We start from the raw sequence: 13,938 nt of genomic DNA, 5'->3' as shown, positions 1-13,938 counted from the left end.
TAGAAAGAGAAATGAAACCGTGACGCATTACTCAGAAAAGGCCGTTATCAGTTTTGTTTTCCAATTGAGGGTGGTTCGTGTATTGCTAGTGTAAGTATCGAATCGATTTTGACGTATCTCTGCCTCTGCGACAAATTGCGGAATTCAGATATTACAAATTAACTTGAGTGCTATATTGGTGATGATGTACTGGGCGCTCTTCGATTTATCGTTGTGACGACATAACGCCAGGACGAAATTTACCATTCATTTTCTTTCATTTACCATCGATCTATCGATCATAAAAATGAGGCAGCGCGTTGTAGTTGCCGGAGGGACTTTTCTGGTAATGCATCTAAGCAAATATAGTAATGCAATTCTACCATAGAATTCTACAAATCAGGGATTATCTTCTCAATATTTTTAGATAACGAGTTCTATGTGAAACTTTTAATGGTTTTGACCATCGACCGTTAAAGGGTCAGAAAACTGAAGACGAGATAAACATGAGGAGGGGTTGGGAAGGGAAAGTGTGGGTCAATACGCGTGAGGACAGCTAAATGCAAAACCAGGCGTGCGGAACATATAACTCAGCAATACGTAACGTGGCAATAATGCACGTGATACACGGTTATCATTTAATGATATATCTGAACACAATTGAAAGGGTTTTTAGAGTACAGTCGCATATAATGCTGTCTCTGAGATTAGAGTCGAAGCACTCTTCGTGAGAAGGGAGACAGGAAAGTGAAGTCGAAGATGAAGAATATCGCGGTGCGTTAGGTTTTGATTTCTAAATTGTTGACCACCGATCGAACACTCCATGAGGACGATCTGCGACGTATTCATCAAAATGCTTTTTAGAAGACAGCAATATACGTGGCATCAGCAAGAGCGAAAAACCTACACGGCGAGTGCACCGAGCAACCGTCACACGCATTCAGCCCAGGGTGCATTGTGCACTATTCGCGTGAAACTCGAAGTGGTTTCCAGAACCTTCTTTGGAAAACGATAAGAAGAAGAAAAAAAAAGATCACATTACCTAATAAGACAATTGTTTTGTGCCAAACCTATTGAAAAGTACGTTTGAAACATTTTGATAGTTATCTCCAAAAAGTGTGGAGATTCACTTTAAATGTTCAATTATATTCATTCATTTTCTTTTTTTTTAATTGAAGTCTTTCCTGCAGCTGCTATTACTACAATAACAACAAACTGTCTAACAGGAGGCCCTAAGTTTACTTAGTACTTAATGGATCAAATACTGAGCCATCGCGTGTAAGAAGAGCAAATATTTGGCATTCAAGATTTTAAAAGAAAGAACTAAAAAATTAAAATTAATGATGTTAATGATTTAAAACTCAAAAGACTGCTAGAGATAAACAAAATACTGTTTAAAGACAAGCAAGTCCCAAAATGCACGAGACGAGGGCACACCACGTCTAGAGTAGCCTTGAGCCCTTTGGAAATAAGTCATTGAAATAACAATTAAGCCCTTACCGCTAAGAGAAGGGGTGACAACTGGCCTCTGATTAGATATTAACAATGAATGAACCATTTCTTTCGATTGGTTTGGATATGAACAATGAATGAACCGTTTCCTTGGATTGGTTTAGCGAGAGTCTCCATGTTACTTTATATCAATGATTAAAGATAGAACTAAGTGTTTCTGCGTTTGATCAATTTTTGAAAAACCTCAAGGATTACTGACTTTGAAAAGCTGGCTTACATTGGTATAGACTCTTCATAAGTAGTTAATTGCCAACCATGACTGTCACACTGCAAAGGAATTACTCCGACAACCAAAGAACCGAGCAAAACGACTTGACTTTGCCGACAGATTAAAACTGACGATCGCATTAAACATTCGACGGCTAGTCTCAGCCTGTTAAGCTCGGTTATTTGAATATTATTTCAGTTCAAACTCGGGGCAAGACTGTAACTCAGCTGCCCCCACATCGCCAACAAAACTTGGATTGATTTGTGAGCCCTTCGTTATGGAGTTTCTAGTATAAAAAGATGGAAAAACAGTGTTCAGCTTTCTTTTAAATCGCTCTTGAATCTGTTGATGACAAGCGAAAAAAATGTCAATTGTGTAATATTGATATCTTCAAGGTAGTAACTTTTATTTATTTAACTCTATTTATTCGAAAAATCTATATCTTTGAAACTTCATCTCACCTGGCTGTTTCGCACGCAGTGTAGAGCAAAAATCAGGAGCCCCTGAAACAGAAAAATGGTCTAAAAACTCATGGAGGTTCTTCTTTACAATGTATGAAGAGTTGAGAGTGATGTTAATTTAAAGCTTAAACACAACTTAAAATTATACTGCATTTACAACGGCAAAACATTTGTTAGTAAAACTAGGTTAAGCTTAAAAAGAAATTAGCAAAGGAGAATTAAAAAACTGGGTTTTTTTAACAGTTTTCATAGTAATTACAATTGGTTAATCTGAACGTTGACAAATGTTTTGTCAAGCCTCCTCGAGAAAAAACAAAACACAACAAAAAATCCAACCTGGTCTAATAATTTAAGAACCACTCACCGTAAATATCATGAATCCGCCGAGAGTTGCACAATATCAATTTAGTAATTCATTTTCTTTTTTCCTAAAGGACCTTTTTGATAAACCTTTTCCCAAATGTTATATAAAAAAAGTTCTATTGCACTTTTTTTTTAGTAATATCGTGAAGTTTAAAGTACACCTAGACAACCGTTGTTCTCGCCCCCCCCCCACCGTAAAGTGATGGAAGATTGTGCATATTTGGTAACTTCTTGCGGATTCTCGATATTGACGGTCAGTGGCCCCTAAGCTTTGGTGTAGATGTGGTAGTAGTATTAAAACGTTTATCAATTACAACAAATGGCATAGAAATGGCAGGAGATTCTGTATCATAAATGATTATACAGAGTAATTACTGATTTCTTATTTCTTATTCATGTTATTTTTCCTTTTTTAGGACCGATTCGATCTTGCCATAATTAAAATGTCAGACCATGACAACTGAGGGATTTGTAAATCTGTTCTTTCTAGCCTGATTATTTCAATGTCATACATCACAAAGTTAGCGCTAACCTGTATCGAGTTGAGGATGGTAAAAATGTAGGTGAAAACTTTGTGCAATGGTGACAGAAAGCCAAACAGCCACGTGACACCCAGCAGAGGAATCATCACCACGCCCGCTTTAACCCCAAGTCTAAAAGAGGAGAACAATTCTAACACGGTATGAGAGTTAGCCTTTTCTTTATCTTCTTCACATTTATTTATCAATTTTAGATAAGCCACAGATTCCGTATAATAAGGAAGTAAGCGAGTATCATGGAGGAAGGTAATACAAAGCAATTAAGGCTGGCTCCAGGGAAAACAGTGGATTTTGCTTCTCCACGATCCCCAATGATCCCAGAGGAGGAGCTGGAAAACTCAATGGGAAGTCTCAGTTAAGTTTGGAAAACTTTTTTTTTTTTTTTTGGTGTGTGACATTTCAAAACATACCTTATTTGCTTCCCGTAGTTGTCTTCCGCTAATGGTTCTACAAGTGTAGTGATCTCCCTTATGACTCGCACAAGTATCAAAATGTTGAGCTGAAAAAAAAAATGCGTTAAAACTTTGTATTGGAAAATGGAAGTCGATCAAAATAAACATAATAGTCAATTTTTCACGAGTGTGAGACAAAGATTTCCGAATATGCGAATCAAAAACATTCATACGACATGAATTTTTCATAAACTTACTGATTCGATAAACGCCACAAATGTCACAAAAATCCAGATCAGCTTATTAGTCGAAGACAACCAGCAACTTGAGAAAAGGAAAGAAAAAAAGGAAGCAGAGAAAACTTCCATCTGATGAAACGGTACCTCAGTTCAAACCATCTGCAATCCCTAGCAGAAGCTAATGAATTTCTTACTATTTCTCACTGGTGTAGCTTTCGAGTCCATCTTTTCCAGAAGCGATGCCCAGTGAAATGCCCACCATGAAGATAGGAAGGCCTTTAATTAGAGAGAAAGAATAATGCAGTGTATGTCGGGGAATCATAAACCAAATAAGGCGATAAATATTCATAAATACCCCATGACATGACGTGATACATGTGCATCTTGGTGTTGATGTTGTACACCTTTACAACAAACAGGTAGAGATAAATCCCCTCGACCAGCATCCAGCAGAAAGCGGCCATCAGGAAATACTGCATAAGAGCTGCCGCTGTGATACAGGCAGCCTAAAGAAAGAGAAAAAGAACACAGAAGTACATTCTCCGGCTGTCAAAAAAGACAATTTCGTCAGTGAATGTGGGAACATGCAACTTACCATATTTTCTGTGGCGTTTATCCCGGCCAGAAAGATCATTTGTACAGCTCCGAGGGACGCAGAAAGGCTTAAACGTATTTGTGACAGAGGTTGACGAACATCCCTGACAAAGGAACAAAAATTAAGAAAAAAAACAACAAAGAGGAGAACAAGACAAATCAGTGATACTAATCAAAAGCAAACTTGAAGTCAAGGGGAAAAAACCAACATACAATAAACACAAAATGTACGAACAAATGAATTACATTTTCAACATTCCCAATGTACGTATTTGGTTGCAAAGAAGTTGGAAGGAACGCTATTGCTATTTCCTAGTTACGTTTATTGTTTTAAATGTCCGTTATAAATTAAATGAATTGAAAGTAGATGAGCTATATTGTCACTGATAATGTGTGGTACTCGTCCCTCATCAAATTTTTTATAGATCGGCTACCCGAGCTTAGATCCCTTGTTCTTTTTTGCATCCATAAAAATGTAAAAAAAAAGACCTCGGCCAATATCCTGCCATCTTAGGCTCTTGCTTGGTCAGTAACGCACATATATTTTACGGAACTAAGTCACTTATTAAACCAATCCAATAACCACCAAGTTTTTTTCAAATCACAGCTGCAAATAGTGATTTTTTAAATCATGTTTTGCACGTTTTGGCCTGCCTTATTGAATCAGCTTCAAAGTCATAACTGATTGTCTGGTAACGGTGCTTACGTGAGGAAAGAATACAGGATGATTGTCAAAAGCATCCCGATGATGGAAAGGCTTAATCCTACGTAAGTGATTGTCTCCAGAATAGTTCCGTCCTTCTTGGTGAGCTGTATTAGAAATTAGAAACAAAAAATAAAGAGTTAATCAATTGACCAAACGGATGAACTACTTGTAAGTACACTCGAAAATACAGACATAATTTAAAAAAATACCTTTGTGTCACCATTGTTAAAGTCAACTAAGACAGCAAAGTAAGTCAAATGATTGCATCTACAAACTGTTTGCGCTGAGTTGCTCTTCGCTGAATCTACATGACAACCCTCGCCAGTGAACCCGTCTGGACTTAAAAAAAAAAGTTAATGAATATGACAAATGGAAAAAAAATATGTGAAGAAAGGGATTGGAATTTCAAACAAGCAGAGTGTTTAAAGGCCTATTTGAAGGAGGGCTTGGTTTTTTTTAGGTACACATTTGGACCATCAAGATACTCTCACCTTATTCTTCATAGGTAAAATATATGATAAACATTAATTTCAGGTACAAAATATCTCTGGAAGTGACAGACAAACAGAAAAAAAAAAGTCCATGGTATTAATTTAATTTTGGACGTTGAAGAAGAACTTTAATTTAAAATTAAATCACTCAATGTATATCCATTTTACCTCTTGCTATAGCCGCTCCAAAACACGCAACGCTTCTCTGCCTCCACGACCTGAAAATAGATTTTATTTCATCTGAATCAAGTCAACACAACATAAAAAAAAGGACTGAAGTTATCTCTCAGTGCTCTAAAATACTAATTACCTCCAGGCTTCTGAGCTTCAAGACGACATCCTGTTGTAGTTTTTCCGGCTTAGGATCCATATCTGCGGTCATTATCCTGGTGTTCACAAACCTGTATGGAACATTTTGCTAAAAATAATCAATGCTAAGCTTATTAAGTATAAACTCTAAAAATAAAAAAAATTGAGTTTTTTTTTTTTTAATAGGATTGTGTAGGCCTTTACAGACAACTAACGGTGTTTTATTAACTGAGTTACAAGCCTTCGAGTTACCGTGGATATCCAAAAGTACTGGACTGTATCATACAGCAGATAATAGGCTAAAAAAGAGGCTTTTTTAGATATTTCTCTTGGTTCCTAAGAAAATCTATTTTGAAGTTGTACAATAGGTAATATCTCGCTGAGAAGTCGCAGGAAAATGTTCGTAAAGGCCTCACACCCTTTTCCGCAATAACATCTGACAAATATTCAATCCAAGTTTTATCAAAAACATAACCTATTTAACAATCCGTGACTGTGCTCTGTTCTGCTATAAAGCACGCGGAAGCGGCTAGAGCACAAAAGAAGTGTAGGGAGAAACACAAGACGTAGTCGAGTGCAAATTGAGATCCTGAACAAAAGTCCGCGCAAAACGTAACCCCTGCTAACGACCCTATCCCAGATCCGGCATTTCATCTTTCAATATTTGGTACCAGCTATCCTAAACTGGCACTCCTTACGCCGTAGGTCGCTTTTTTTTTTAAGATGCAGTATATTTTCCTGCTACAAATGTAACAAAGATGATTTCTCTAACCAAAGAGCAAAAAAAAAGTTTTGCCCATTTTGACGAGTTATTGCTAAAAGTAACCTTAAATCAAGCATCCCATATTCGTTATTAAAGGGAAGTGCCTTTATAAAATGTTTGTCTCCACTGTGAAAAGTTAATAGTAAGAAAAATAATTTATTTCTAGCGCAATTGTCCTAAATTTAAGAAAAAAAGCTTTATTATGATCGGCTGAATTCTCTGCATCATGGAACATAACTCAAAGCAGACATGCTAAACTTGCACCAGTTCTCAAAAATCTCACGCATTAAGCTGACCTTGTATTGTCAGTTTCATTCCCAACAGATTGATGTGTCAGCAGTAGTTCGTGAAGATCCTTGTACACACACCCTACGATCACTGACCCTGAAAAGGAAACAGAATACAAAAAGATATGTGAAAATGAAATGCATCGGTATATGCCACAAAGCGAGCTCTTAATCTTGAGAGGTAATTTACGTTTAATGAGACTCGAGTTCGTTCGGGAATCTTGACCAAGATATTTTCGAAAATTAAAACAGACTGTAAATGTTCGACTCTCCTACATTAATGCTTAACTAACCAAGCAAACCAATTGTTACTTTTACACTGGATATTGCATTAAATGTCATATAATTAATTGACCCCAACACTCTGCTAGCAATTATTATCTTAGCTACCTATTTTGCTATTGTTATTTTTCTGCTTGATTTGGACATCATAAAAATACCAGAGCAGTTTGCGCGTTTCCTGTTCTTTCGTCCTAAATATTTATCCAAATGCAAACTAATACCAGAAGAATATCAATTTTCACCATTACTACCAAAAACAATTTTACCACCTATTGAGGGAAAACGTAAATCTACTATATCAATAAATCAGAAATCGAGAGCAAAATGATACTCCATGAGACAGACCGATAAACAGATGGTTAATACAAACCATTCTTGGCAAAATTTGCAGAAGATATATTGATGCTTGCTTCCCATCCTTCCTCCTTGAGAAAGAAGTCACTTGTATTTTGGCGGTAGCCTAATTGAATACCCACAGCTGCCGAAAGGAGCAGAAGATAAGTGACACAGTGATAACTTATGTGTAGGGGCGCGTTTTCTAAGAATTTAATAAAGATTTCAAGGTATATACTTGGACAGAATCGAATTAAGATTACCCATATGTAATTGGGTTTCATAAGATGCAGCAGAATATAACTGTTCTACAGATATCCTTAATTACTATACACCACTCAAGTAAAAAGTGGTTTTAACGGCCGCCAACTGGCTTTTTCGGAAGTGAATAGCAAGTGCTATTCACCCTTGAGCAAAAGAAGAGACCAAACTGCGCGTCCAAAGTTTGATTTCCGACCATTTTTTCGTTATCTGCGCGGAATATACTGGAAGATTAATTCCCCTTAGAGTCGGTGAATAGTGACAGATATTGACCGCCACTTTGGAAAATAAAATTTGTTATGAATAAAAACAGCGAAAAATCATTAAGATGCAAAATATCCAAGTAACAAAAAAGCACAAATGTGAAATGAATCTCGGGCTCTAACTCACCCATTTTTTGGTCAGTCATCTTTTTGGAAGGTCTTGCCTCACTCAAGTGGTACTTGCTGTACTTAAGAACAAATTTCTCGAAGGCGACTGCCACCCGAAAGATGGTTTCCGTTCTTTTCTTTATTTCTTCCTTACAAAGTTGGCCTATGATAGGTTTTGTTATATTCTGACACAGATCGGCGAAGTTTCCAAACAAAATCATTGACTCCTGTAATTAGATAAATATTTATCATTTATCATACATTAACTTCAAGTTTTTCAATATCTGATAATGTTGTAAACTCAATGAAAATTGAATTTCTGCAGGAGGGTCGAATAAGGTAAACAGCCCTTAATAAGCAGCATTTCACGTTGGACTTGTTTTGTATAAACAGTGATGCAAATTTGAGTTCAGATTTCAGATCTCTCGCGAAAAAAAGAAAAAACAATAACAACAACAAAGAAAAACAGAACAACAAAGACCAAAAAAGCTACAAAGACAAATTCACGAGCAAGGACAAAAAAAAAGAAAAAGCCGACAACAACAACACGGGGAAAAACATTAACAAACAAGAAAAATAAGAAAGACAGAGCCTGGCAGACATTAACTTCTATGTTTCTATTTGTTTGTTCGTTTCCTTTTTTTTTTTTCCTTCCTTTTCTCGTTTTAGTATGCTATTTAACGTGGAAGAAGAAACATCGATGTCTTTTGCCTGCTTAGGACGCAGCATTCCTAGCTAATTAATAAAGTGTATCTTGAGAAAAAAAATCGTTGTTTTGTCGAAAGAAACTCGAAAACTGTTTAAGTTTCAGATATCCTGACATTGCGGAGAGTAAGAGGTATTCACCAGATTCTTATAATTCTCTCAAACTCCTACGCGCTCACATTAAGATGGTCACTTTCACGATAATGTGCACGCTATCTAGTTAAATGATTAATATATTAAATGTATGGTGATAGATACCTTGAGGGAACTTTCTCTGCTAATGTCTATTCCGTACAGTTTAGAAACATATTCATTTCCCTTAGGTAAAAAAGACAACAACGTCAACATACGCCATAGATTATGGAAATAATAAAAGCAAAAAAGATAAATTAAATTACGATACCTACCAGACTCTCGATTGTTACCAGCGGCAATGATGGACTTGTGCAAGTTAGAGATGACGATGACAATGACGATGAAGACGACGAGGACGAAAACGACGATGATGACAGGGATAGTGATGTTGATGATGATAATGACGAAGATGACGATAAAGCTGGTAACGACAATGAAATCGAAGGTAAGGATGGTGACAAAGAGGAGGATGATGATACTGACAATGACGATGGAGACGAAGATGACGACGATGACAGTGGTGTTGACGATATTAACGACAAAAACGATGATGGTAATGATGACGATGACGATGACGATGACGACAATGACCAAAATGTTAATGGAAATAAATGAGATCATGATAATGACGTTGATGTTGGATTTTTTGGTGACAATGATGATAATGATGATGATGACGATGATGACGGTGACCGTGGTGATAATGATGACGACAATGGGGAGGACAACGAAGACGATGATGATGATAACGATAATGAGAAAGTCGATGACAATGATAGTAACGATGATGGTAAGAGAAATGAGAATGGTGATGGCGACCCATATGATGATTGCAAGTGAGCTGTATGTTAAAGCAAATTCTCATTATCGAAATGCAATCTAAAATGATATCAGAAAGCTCTCATGGAATATAAAAAACTTGGGAATTTACTATCAATGTTAGCGCTGGGCTTCACGTTCGCCCTCTGGGTCCCCTGCGGAGGCGCTTGACCTTCGGGTGTGCGCGTGAGTGGCCTTCGAGAAAAGACCACGAGGGCCACCGAGTTTTTAACTGAATTCAAGCTGAATTCGATCTGAATTCGATTGTTTAGTGCTGAATTTTGAGTTCACCTCACGGTGCATCGTGTAAGAGTAAACGGTTAACTTTACGGTTCGTATTCACTCGTATTTCTAAACGGTAAACTTTACGGTTAGACTTAACTCGCATTTACACTCAAGATATCTCATTTTCATATAGGGGGCACTTACAAACACTTACTCAAGGTCTGTTTATCGTTGAAATGGCACTCATGAAAAGTCTGGTAAGTTACTTTACCTTGTGTAGATGATGGTTGAGTGTTAATGACTTCAGTTGTTGTAGTTGAAGCCGTTACAATAACCTTTGGCGTAGATAAAGTCCTGTAATTGAAAATTGAGATGCACTTCTGCTCAGCCAGTGAATTGACTGGCTGGATTTCTGTCCTGTTACAGGAGCCAGTGTCGCACTTTTGGTTACACTCATTTGTGGTGCAAAACATATTGCATCCATCCACTCCCCAGTTGCACTTCTGATCACATTCTTTCCCGCAGCATTCCAGATTACATATTTTAGCATCGCAACGTTGCAAACATTTACCGCTACTCACGTAGCATTGTGCATCGCATATATCTATTCTTCCGTTGCATTTCTGTTCGGGTATATCCTGTATTGCACTTCCTGTAATGTGACATTCCTTAGCGTCACACGTCTGTTTACATTTACTGGCAATACAATGCATGTTGCATTCTTTCACTGCACCATTGCATTTCTGATCACACTCTTTCCCGCTGCATTCTAGATTGCATCTTTCAGCGTCGCAGTGCTGCTTACAATTACCGTTGCCCACGTAGCATTGTGCATGGCATCTTGCTACAACTCCGTTGCATTTCTGTTCTAGTGTATCATTCATTGATGCACTTACTGTCATGAGGCATACCTCAGCATCGCATGTCTGTTTACATTTACTCCCGTTGGAATACATAATGCATTCTTTTACGTTGTTCTTACACTTTTGATCACACTCTTTACTGTTGCACTCTAGGTTACAGCTCTCAGCGTCGCAATCTTGGTCGCAATTCTTTCCGTTACAGTCAAGAGAACAGTTATAGTTGCCTTTAGGGCACAGTTGGTCACACTTTTCTTCCTCCTTAAAACATTCCCGTGAACATGGGATTTCGCTGGAGTTGCAGATATCTTGGTCGAGTCTGGCATATCCTGGAAAAATAATATTTGAGAAAAAAAATAACAAACAAAGAAAAATGATGATAAAGATAATCAGTGTCGCCATCCTTTGTAAGTTTTTTTTTTCTTTCTTTTAAAGAGATACGACATTAAATCACCGTGGCTATGCTGTCTAAATTTAAAGAAATGTGTTGGCTGAAAGTCATTAATCATTAATTGACACCAGAGCCCTGAAATGGGATTCACAGGTACGCTTCAAAAGTGATGTTGCTGGGGTCGTTACAAATTTACCAGAAGAAATGAAAATCAGAAAGAACAGCATACAGCTTTTAATTAAAAGTTTTCACTTATTTCGACTTATTTGCCATGTATTAATGGAAACATCAGCGTATGATGGTACACGATTTTTTAATCAAGTCTGTAGACCTAAGGCTCAGAATGAATAATTTTTTCCTCCACATTTGGTCATTTACATAGCACTCATATCCTTTTGCTGAAGGCGATTGTTTGTGACATCAGTAGCAACGAAATCTTTACAAACCCGACGACAAAACATTGTCTTTGAAATACTGTTCTCATTGATACCAATGGCAGAAAGAAAGTATCTACAATGTTCATGAAGCACTCCCTGGTTTGACTACAGTGTATCCTTCTCTGATTTACTGGAGAGGCACATTTTTTTTCTGTTTAACAGTGTCAATTGTTCAACTGTCAATTGCGCAACGACAGGAGTTTGATAAATCAACAAAGTGATAAAAGCTGAGAATTCAGATAAAAGAAAAAAAGAAGAACATTCCGTCTTTTCGCAGAGTCCTCAGTTTATGAGGTTTTTTGAAATGTAGTTTAGATACGTTTTCCAGTACATATGCGTCTATTTTGATCATTCCACAGAATCCATATCTTTGTTCTAATTCAACAGGCTTGAAATAAATTTTTATTTACATGGCTGCGTAAGAGTCTTACCTTGAAAATCTACTTAAGTTGAATTTGGCTTATAGCTAACTTGAGTTATCTATACTGAGCTCAGTAATAATAATAGACCGGTTTCTCAAATTATATCCTCGTAATACAGGAAGATGAGAACTTCAAAGGTTTTATTTCTCTTCCCGTCCTTATTTCCGTCCAAAAGCCGTCGTGAGGGCAAAATCTTCGAGTCCCGTTAGGGAACTCTGATGAAGTTATTCTTTTCGGAGTATGCTTGTGTTACTAAATGAACTAAATTTATGTTCATAAAAGAACTTTGGTACTCACCCAACAAAGTTATTGATACTAGAACAGTTCCCCATATCTTACATGCTTTCGTAAACATCTCTCTTCCCGTGTAGCTTAAGTTTGTGTCAGCATTAAGTTCAACCAATTCTGTTTTTGTTTTTCCCAATTTTTATAAGCTGAACATTAGTATAACGCTCCCTCTCACAGTATCAGTTCGGTAGGAATTAATTTTTTTTTTTAAATCTTCTACTTAGATCGGTCTCCTGCTGAAAGGATAAGCTGTCCGCATGTGTTGTTTTGAGTCAAAATCAGCCTTCTTTTGCTAACTCATTATGCAGGGAATTGAATATAATGCAATTTTTTGACATCTTATCTTCGGTTAAATTCCCTTTTAAGAAGCCCCTGCACCTGTTTCAAGCAAATCTGATAAATAATCAATCAATATCAAGAGATACTTTTTCATTACGTTCCTCACTAATCTTACAAAATAATAAAATGAAATAAAAATTTATCATAAAGTCAAGCTCAAGATAGTAAATTTTTGGTATCAATTACAACAGGAACTGCAAATGTCACTCTTGCTGTCAACTATTCACTGTGAGTCTGTTGTTTACACAGCTATTTAAGCAACAGTGTCGGTCTTTTTAGAGCATTAACATAACACGAGCTGACACGGAAAAATATGAATATACTTAAGTCAAATTTCTAATTTTCAAATGATCCTCACAGCTCAAATAACTGCACTGGCTTATCTTTCTCTGCCATTTTGACCCTGGTCTTCTCTAGAAGTATTTTGATATCATTTCCATCATTTTCTCTGGATGCATCACTCTGGAATTCCAAGGTATGCCGAGCAGAACCCTTGAGCAATGCCACTACGACCTTTAACACAAAATGGGTTTGTCATCAAAACTATCTCAAGGTCATTTCACTCTAAAACCCACCCATTCGTTTTTGCGAAATTTTACTGGCTAGTTTCGTCATGTAATGCAAAATGAAAATGGCGGTTTTCACACAATAACCTCCGTCGACGTCGGTATTTGTCTTCAGATTAGTCTCGCGGAAAGTAAATAGACCAGCGGAAAAGAGCAGACCCTAAGAGTTTTCACCTTTCTATATGGAAGATGAAAGAATGGTTTTTTAGTACTCAGCGATAGTAACCTTAAAAAGCTGGTTTCAAACGCTGTTCAGAACCATAAAGAAGGTCACAGAACTATTTTATCGATGCCAAATATGAAAATTATTAGGATGCATGTTAATGTCCACATTTGCTCTCTAAGCTTTGCTTTTTGGCCAATTGTTTCTTTTTCGGACGATCTCTTAGCAGCGGAAATCATCAGCTGACATGCCAGGCGCCTGACATTGTTTATTTACTGGGATGACTAGATAGACTAGGTATTAAAACAAAAGAAAAGAAGAAGATAACGGAACAAAATTAATAAAAAAACAAAGAAACAAAAAAAGCAAAAAAGCAGAAAAAGCAAAAAAAAAAAAAAACAAATAGCAGTCACAGAGAGGGTCTGATTGGACTGCAAAGCATCTTATGACCTACATCCTCGCTCTCTATTTATCGGAGGAATAAAACACGATATTCGT

General features: G+C 36.9%; 1 protein-coding gene across 1 annotated transcript; it reads right to left on the bottom strand.

Moving 5' to 3' along the window:
* Positions 1-596: 596 nt before the first annotated feature.
* LOC148736885 (adhesion G protein-coupled receptor L4-like) lies at positions 597-12,668 on the bottom strand. Its single transcript, XM_088747820.1, has 19 exons — positions 12,382-12,668; positions 10,246-11,163; positions 9,203-9,351; positions 9,054-9,113; positions 8,110-8,317; positions 7,496-7,603; positions 6,853-6,940; positions 5,795-5,885; positions 5,653-5,702; positions 5,203-5,332; positions 4,994-5,097; positions 4,289-4,391; positions 4,049-4,199; positions 3,888-3,969; positions 3,712-3,778; positions 3,473-3,561; positions 3,056-3,176; positions 2,161-2,202; positions 597-2,041 (listed from the first exon to the last, which is right to left on the bottom strand). The coding sequence occupies exons 1-19, from the start codon at positions 12,437-12,439 to the stop codon at positions 1,889-1,891; spliced, it is 2,772 nt and encodes a 923-aa protein (XP_088603946.1). The 5' UTR covers positions 12,440-12,668; the 3' UTR covers positions 597-1,888.
* Between the last annotated feature and the right edge of the window lie 1,270 nt (positions 12,669-13,938).

Source organism: Stylophora pistillata, chromosome 2, assembly GCF_964205215.1.
Source record: "Stylophora pistillata chromosome 2, jaStyPist1.2, whole genome shotgun sequence".
Lineage (NCBI taxonomy): Eukaryota > Metazoa > Cnidaria > Anthozoa > Scleractinia > Pocilloporidae > Stylophora > Stylophora pistillata.
The sequence above is the reverse complement of the archived record's forward strand: the minus strand, read 5'-3'. Positions and strand labels throughout refer to the sequence as shown.